This window comes from Equus przewalskii, chromosome 16, assembly GCF_037783145.1.
Source record: "Equus przewalskii isolate Varuska chromosome 16, EquPr2, whole genome shotgun sequence".
Lineage (NCBI taxonomy): Eukaryota > Metazoa > Chordata > Mammalia > Perissodactyla > Equidae > Equus > Equus przewalskii.
In genome coordinates this window covers 14,973,183-14,981,633 of record NC_091846.1, presented here as the reverse complement: position 1 = coordinate 14,981,633, position 8,451 = coordinate 14,973,183, and the positions used below count along the sequence as shown (strand labels likewise).

Below are 8,451 nucleotides of genomic sequence, written 5' to 3'. Positions count from 1 at the left end.
TTAACCACTCGGCCACGGGGCCAGTCCCTGGTGACAAATATTTTTGCATTCAAGTGATTTCCAATTTCTTAATTGAAAAAAATGGAAGAAGGATCTGTTGGATTAAAAAACAAAATGATATATTGTAAAGTGATTTGGGGCATATGATTTAGAAGTAGCTCAAAGAATTGAGTGACAATGCTCATATAGCAAGTCTACGTATAACTTTTTAAGAAACTGTAAAATTGTTTACCAAAAAATGGCTGCATCATTTTACATTGCTACCAGTAATGTGTGAGGTTTTGAATTTCTCCAAATCCTTGTCAACACTCATTAGTATCTACTTTTTTATTACAGCCACTCTAGTGCATAACTAATGACACCTCATTCTGTTTTTGATTTGCATTTTGCTAAAGATTAATAATACTGAGCAACTTTTTATGTGCTTTCTGGCCATTTGTATATCTTTGGAGAAATGTCTATACAAATCCTTTGCCCATTTTTAAATTGTTATTTATCTTGCTAATTATTGAGTTATGAGTTCTTTATTCTAAATATGTCAGATATAATGATTCACAAATATTTTCTCATAGTTAACAGTTATATTTTCAATTTTTTTTTTTTTTTTTTTTTTTTTGGCTGAAGAAGATTCACCTTGAGCCAACATCCATTGCCAACCCTCCTTTTCTTGCTTGAGGAAGACCAACCCCAAGCCAACACCCACACCAGTCCTCCTCTACCCTGCATGTGGGTCACCGCCACAGCACAGCCACTGACTGGTGCATGTCCATGACCAGGAACCGAACCTGCGCTGCCGTAGTGGAGCACACTGAACTCAAACACTAGGCCACAGGGCCGGCCCCTGTATTTTCAGTTTCTTGATGATGTCTTTTGAAGAGCAAAAGGTTTTAATTTTGATGAAATACAACTTACCAATTTTTTCTTGTATTGCTTATATTTTGGGGGGCATATCTAAGAAATCATTGCTTAGCCTAAGTTTATGAAGATTTACTCCTATGTTTTCTTCTAAGAGTTTTACAGTTTTAGCTCTTACATTTAGGTCTGTGACCCATTTCGTGTTAATTTTTGAGTATGGTGTGAGGTAGAGGTCCAAATTCACCTTTTTGAATGGATTTTCAATTGTCCCATTCGTTGAAAAGACTATCTCTTTCCCATTGAATTTTCTTGGCACTTTTGTTGAAAGTTAGTTGACTGTAAATGCAAGGGTTTATTTCTGGGCTCTTAATTCCACATATGTCTGGCCTTATGCCACAACTACACTGAAATGATTACTTTGCAGCTTTGTAGCAAATTTGGAAATCAGGAAGTGTGAGTCCTCCAACTTTGTTCTTTTTCAAGATTGTTTTCACTATTCTGGAACCCTTGTATTTCCATTTAATTTAGGATTACCTTGCCAATTTCTGCAAAACAGTTACCTGGGATTTTGGTACGGGTTGCATCTGTAGATCAATTGGAGGAGTACTGCCATTGTAACAATGTTAACTCTTTCAATCCATGAACATGGAACATCGTCTCTTGCATTTAGGTCTACTTTAAATCCTCTCAGCAATGTTTTATAGTTTTTGGTGTACAAATCTTGTGCTTATCTTGTTAAATTTATCCCCAAGTATTTCATTATTCTTGATAGTATTGTTAATGAAATTCTTAATTTCATTTTTTGAGTGTTCATTGCTAGTGTATAAAAACGCTACCGATTTTTCTATGTTGATCTTTTATTCTATAACCTTGATGAACCCGATTAGTTTTAGTAGCTTTGTAGTAAACTTTAGGGTTTTCCATATATAATGATATTGTATATAGAAATTTTACATTTTTAAACACCTTAACCTTTATGGCTATTGCAAAATTTTAAAATTAGATTTAAATTTATGTACTTACTTATGATACAGAGAAGTATGGCAGGTGATCAGTCAAAGACTCTCCAGAATAAAAAAATATTACATTGGGATAAAATGTCATGAAGTGATATAGAAATATGAGTTTAAGAAGAAAAGGAAGCTGTATTTTTTTTCCTGATAAAGAAAAGCTTGTTAATGTAGTTTTAAAAATTGATGATGGATATCAGATTGCCTGATATTTAAGTTCTACTGGCCACGTTTAAGAGTGATACAACGATTTTATTTTAAAACGTCAATTTACAATAAAACAATTTGCATCCTTTGCAACTAATTAAGTCAGACGAAAAATTTTGATGGTCAATCTAAAAATGAGGGAGAAGGTACACAGTCACAGTTTTTCAGAATTCTTTTAGGAAGTATAAGAACAAAATTAAAACCCCTGTATTAATGTATACCTCCCTAACAGGTTTTTCTGTTTGGGATGAGTTACCTTTCTGAGATTTGAGGGAACTACCAAGTGACCCCTAATTTTAAATTTAAAAGCCTCTCCCAAGACTCATTCAACGGTCCCCATCACTAATTTTGATTGAAGGAAGTAATAACTCAGCTGGAATTAAATCACTGCCATTCTTAAATCACTTAGTCTTAAATGCTCGGGGCAATATATATAGACATATGTATATATATGTCCGTGTATATAATTTTTCCAAGGCAGGTCTATTCAAAAGTATAAAATCTGTCATCTATAGAATTTTACTAATTTTAAAGAACTCTTGAAGAACAGTAAAGTATGTTCACTTTGATCGTCCCCTTTCAGCCTTCCATAATCATAAATGGTATGAGCACAGCTGCTGTTTAGCAGTAGGAGTTAGGAATTTAACATTGTTTACTACACTGGCACGGATTTCCAGCACGTGCACGCGCACACACACCCAGGCAGACACTCGACTGAGACTTTTATCACGTAGTTTCTGGGGGCTTTCCAGGTAACCGTCCTCTTTGATATGTTAGTCACAAAGGTTAGGTTGCAGAGTTGACTCAGCCTTTGTTCTCCCACGTGCACTGTGCCCACGGCTCCCTCTAGCCGTCACAGCTCCCGGCGCCCGGCACTCTCTCCTAGTCCCTCCAGGTCCTCGGTCGGCGGCGGGAAAGGGATTGCGCAAGCGCGGGGGCTGCCGACGTGGCCGCGGGAGACCCTAGGTGGGGGTCCGCGCTGAGCCGCAGACTCCGTGGTTCTCTCGGAGCCTTTCGCCCCCGCTCCTTTGCTCGCCGCCAGAGACTTTTACGGTGACTCCAGGGCTCGAAGCGGACAGACGTCTCCCCAGACAGCATTTGGAAAGTAAGAGTGGACAGAACTTCGGCTGGGCAGGCGTGTGACAAGTCCGTGGAGAAGACGACTGAGAGGGCGTCACGTGAGAGCAGCCCTGCGACCGCAGCGAGCTCGGGTCCTAGCGTGGGCGCGAGGGCCGGCGGGTGGGGTCGGCGCGTGACGTGACATGGCGTGACGCGGCGCACGGCGGAGCGCGTGGCTGGGCACGCTCTGAGAGTCCCGGCGTGCAGTCGCGCGCGCGGGGAGCTGGGCACCTTGGGGCCGGCCGAGGCTGAGCGCTTCGCAGCGGCGCCGCGTCCGAGGGAGCCGGCCAGTGGGCTGCGGCGGCGGGCGGGGAGGTCTGCGGGCGGCGCCGAGGCGCCCGAGCTCCGGAGGCACAGGTGGGGCGGCTTGGGGGCGGCCGGCGGGGAGGCTCTTGCCCCTGCGTGGGTCCCCAAAGCGGGCGAGTGGCGTGTGCGCCCGGGGCCCCGCGGACTGGGCGGGGTGCGGGGAGGGCCGAGAAGGCCGGGAGCCGTCCCCAGGTCTCAGAGATGAAACTTTCGTTGAAGGGAGCAAATTGCAGAGGGAATAGTTGGAGAAATTGTTCTTAGTTAACGCCTGTCTCACATTTATGGAACCTTCGAGTTCCCTGCGCCTCCTCCCCCTGTTTACAGTTGGGAGGGAGAGCGCTGCCCTTTTCCTCACTTCCACCACCGTCCTTATGCATCGCAGTGACCTTTCTTGCTGCCCTACCCACCCCTGTTTACTTCAGCTTCGAAAATCGCAGTAATTATTCGCCCTTACCAGTGCTGACAGCTTCGTGAAAGTTCGGTAGGCTTTCTTTTCAAAAAGGTCAGCAAGCAGCAGCAGTTTTATTGAGAATGGACAGGGCCCGATTTTACTCTTTCGAATACATTCGTTCGTGTTTATTAGGCATTTAGCCCCGCAGAGGATCCCTCCCACCTAATTTCTGTGTCGGAAAGTTTTTCTTGGAATGCGCACCGTTCCGTGACGCGGCATTATTGCGTTGCTGGAGGGTTGGCCCAGTTTTCCACACTCTAATGGTGCTAATGAATTGCTTTACTTTGTCTCTTGAGGATCCTCGAGATTTGCTTTATTGAATTGTAATTTAATGAATTTGCTTTCAAAATCGTTGCCTTTGAAATATAGCCTTAAATATTTCAGAATTCAACGATTTTTTCTTTGAAATTTCCAAAAGCAAAACAAAACAAAAGGAGTGTAAGAATGTTCCCGATTACAAATGGAGCTATTTTTTGATTCGCTGTCCTTTACAATAGCACAGCTCATTTGGTGACTCTGTGAAAACTGTTTGAAACTGGAAGCTTCTCTCTTACGTGGGTTCCATCTCGTTTGTGGGGCTTTCTGAAACGTCAGTGGGGTGAGATGCTACGGGAGGGAGTCATACAGGTGTTTGCAGCAAGTTTCCTCTCCTTTTTTTGTAAAGGGCCAGATAGGCAGTAGAGCAATTTCTGCTGCTCGCTTTAGGGAAATAAATGCTGCATTATTGAAGACTACTGGTGATGTGGATGTTAGCATGATTCTTACTACTCTTGTGTATGGAATTGAGCTAAGTTGGCAAGTATTTGGTTCAGAATTTTACCTTTGCTCCTGAGTGTTTTTTAAAGCGCGCACACACGCAGATATACTCAAGATTATGTTTGAAACAAATACATTTTACTTATTTTATTCGAAAGTTTAAAAAATAGCTGAAGTGCACCATTGGTATCTGGAACCAGCTTTTGGTTTGGGATTTAAGACGATTATACTGGGGTAGGTGCTGTTTTATTTATTTAATAATTCAAATTGACATTTCAAAGACTTTTTCTCTTCTCACCTTTAAAAATTAAAGCATGTGAAATCATGTAATAATGGTTTTTATCTTGTCAAGATGGTTGATAAGCACTTAATTGTGCTTAGGAATAGGATAGGAATTGTTTAACAAGAAAAGCCACCATCATGTGGTCCCTAGCCCTGTGAAATGCATTTTCTCAGAGGCTGCTGAGAATATAGCAAAGCCCAGAATAAATCACAAAATAAAAATACAATATTTTAATACAGAATTTTTTCTTTGTGTGCTGAGATTCCCGACTACACTTAATGTGCTAGATTTCCAGGCTCTTCTGCTTGCTAAACTTTTTTTTTCTCTTCAAGATGGAGGTGGCCAGCAAGGAATGCTATTCAGCAGCAGCTGACGGGTGGAATCCCCCCTCCCACATACCTTCTGTCTTAATAGCCAGCCCATTTTCTCTAGTGACCCATTAGTTAGGAAATCTTTCAGCACACTATGTAAAATAAGCTTTGAGTAAAGATGTACACAAGGTAATATCGCTTCTATCTAGAGTTCCTTTATAACTTCCTTCTGCCTTCACATGCTTGCTACCTATTCTTTAAGGCTTAAGCCAAATGCCCTTCTCCCTTGAAACACTCCAAGTTCCCATCATCCTTTCCTCACTCTGCTAACTTGTAAGCCTAGTAGGAACTTCAAGTTTGGAATCAGACATTTCATTTCATTGTCTTGACAAGTATCTGTTGAACCTGAGTCTTTGAATCTCTCTTGCCTTTACAGCTCTCTCCTTGGGCAAGCAGTTCGATATTTGTAAAACATTCTCTAAATCTGGTATTCACTTCCAAGCATATGAGGATTAAATGGAGCTTAGAGCAGTGCCAAGCACATCTAATGAGCTGAAGAGCTTAATAAAAGGTAGTAAATTATGGTACTTCTAAGGACCAGAGACCATGTACATTTTATGTTTGCAATATAATATAGTAGTCAGTGGTTTTAGAGCAGTGTTCGGGTTTTTTTTTGCTGAGGAAGATTCACCCTGAGCTAACATTTGTGCCAGTTTTCCTCTGTTTTGTGTGTGGGTCGTGTCCACACCATGGCTGCCTACAGGTGGTGTAGTTCCATGCCCAGGAGCCAACCTAGGCTGCCGACCTGGAGCATGCCAAACTTAACCAACAGGCCGCGGGGCTGACCCCAGTAGAGTAGTGTTTTTAATTCACTTGTGAACCCCAAATAAATTTGGTAAAAGTGACCCCCTTTCACATGTTTACATTGATTTATAACATTTTACATCATACTTTTTAGTTAGTTGCAAAGGATGCAATTTCCCATATGGTATAGATGCTGACATTTTAGTATAAAATTGGTACGTCACTCAACTGTATCCAAAGGAGTGTAATGTTGCACTTTTTTATCCATCACCATTAATTTTAAAAATGCATGGTATTTTAACAGTTCCTTTTTCTTGAAATTATACTTTGCTTTTTATCCTTCCCCCACAGAATGTTATCTTAATTTAACTTATTTATGCTTGAAATCTTTTTATTCTCTATCATAGGTATCTTTAATAAAAATATTTGTATACATTGAAATTAAGTTTTAAAAATTTTCTATGGTGATAACTGTAGGAATTGGTTTTCTTCTGGACTGAGTTATTACAAGTAGTAAAATCGTCAGAAAAGCATGATACTGGATGATTTTGATAAATAATAATTAAATATGAGAAGTTGAGTTTAGTGGAAATTTGTGTCTTAAAGAGATGGATAGTTGGAGTTGTGCGTAAATTAAAATTGACACCTTTTGCTTTGGTTGGGCTGTTCATCCTAGGGGGCTTTTCCATCCTGAGGTAGTGCACCATAATAAGAATAGGAATGGATGAGAGGTATAACTTTATTTTTTAAAGTGAGAAGATTGTGAAAGGAGACCAGGAGAGGAAAAAACAGTGTGATAATTGAACTACAGTCTATTCCCAGCCAAAGCAGTTTTAGTGAGGAGTACTAAATGGAAGGAGAGGGGTCTGGAAGCCTTTTTCTTAGAATTATTCATGTTGTTGGAACACGTTCCGTTGAAAAGTCCTTATGTTCTCCAGGGTACACTTCCCCCATTTGAAGACCGTTTAGAGCATTGGTTCTTGACGAGGATGATTTTGCTGCCCAGGGTATATTTGGCAATGTCTGGAGACATTTTTGGTTGTCACTTAGCGGGGGGCACAGAGGGGTTTGCCGCTATTGGCATTTAGTAGGAGGAGATCAGAGATGCCACTAAACATCCTACAGTGAACAGGACAGCCTCCCATAAACAATTATCCAGCTTAAAATGTCGATCAGAATGAGGTTGAGAAACCCTGATTTAGAAAATTAGTTTTGAAATCAGACTATTTTAACTCTGTAATTTAGGACAATGGCTTGGTAAACATCTTTTGTAAAGTGCCAGTTAGTAAATATTTTAGGCATTTTGAGCCACATATAATCTCTGTTGCATGTCATTCTTTGTTTTTATAACCCCTTAAGAAAGTAATAATTCTTAGCTCCAGGGTCTTTCAAAAACAGATGATCTAGGACAGAAGATCAAACTTTAAAACCTCAGTTTTTCCCTGAAAAGTAGTAGTACTGGTAATAATGCCTCAAGAGTTGTTTATCGGGATTAAATGAGATAAACACCTAGCATAGTGTCCAGCCACATTAAATACTCTATAAATGGTGCCTGGTGATAGTGGTGTCCTGTAGCATGTAGGAAAAAGTAGGTGCTAAGTTACAGTGTTTTTCAAGACCCTGTTCAAGTAGTTGGACAAACTTAATGATGCTAGTTAAGTTCCCAGATCAGCTCACAAAAATCTGTTTAACCTCTGCTATCTTGCTTTCTGAACTTCGAGCCTCTTTGTACCCCAAGGAACGTGGAGTGCAAAATTCCTAGCGCATGGTTTCTGAAGGAAGAAAGGAATGGGATCTGTGAAAAGGGGAGGCATTCTAATGACAGAGAGACAGGATGGAATTCCAGGGAAAGGGATTGTCAATTTTATAGGAGCTTTGGGTTAGGGCAAGTAAGGTAGGTCTGTATATGATCAGTTGTATATGATGTTTTCTAAATTGGGCACTGAGTATATTCCCTTGACTCCCATGAAGTTGCTGTGTGATGGTTTATGTTTCAGTTTAGAAAGTATGGGTATATCACTTAATCAGAAGCTAGACCAGATTCTGTAATGCCTTTATAGTGTAGATTGTTGTTAAAATAGTCTTAAATCATTTAAATTATCCAATCATAAGTTTTAATGAGATCACGGGAAAAGAATCTCCAAAACTGCAGTGGTGGCACATGTGGGTATTGGGCATTTGAAATGGGGCTAGCTGGAATTGAGATGACTCTTCGAGTGTAAAATACACACTAGGTTTCGAAGACTTAATGCAAAAAAGAAGGTAAGATATGTCATTAGTAATTTTTATGTTGAGTACATGTTGAAGTAATGTTTTGGATGTGGGACTGGCCCAGTGGTGCAGCGGTTA

At 40.6% G+C, this 8,451-nt stretch overlaps 1 protein-coding gene across 4 annotated transcripts in view; it reads left to right on the top strand.

Moving 5' to 3' along the window:
- Window positions 1-2,924: 2,924 nt before the first annotated feature.
- SPART (spartin) overlaps window positions 2,925-8,451 on the top strand; it is a 35,039-nt gene continuing 29,512 nt past the window's right edge. The window contains exons 1-2 of one of the 4 annotated variants that reach the window (XM_070578013.1): window positions 2,931-3,250; window positions 5,735-5,869. In XM_070578013.1, the coding sequence (XP_070434114.1) occupies window positions 5,815-5,869 (55 nt within the window). In that variant the 5' untranslated portion in view covers window positions 2,931-3,250; window positions 5,735-5,814. Of the gene's footprint in view, window positions 3,251-3,400; window positions 3,549-5,734; window positions 5,870-8,451 lie in introns of those variants that run through there. The other 3 variants (XM_070578016.1, XM_070578015.1, XM_070578014.1) reach the window with 3 other exon arrangements.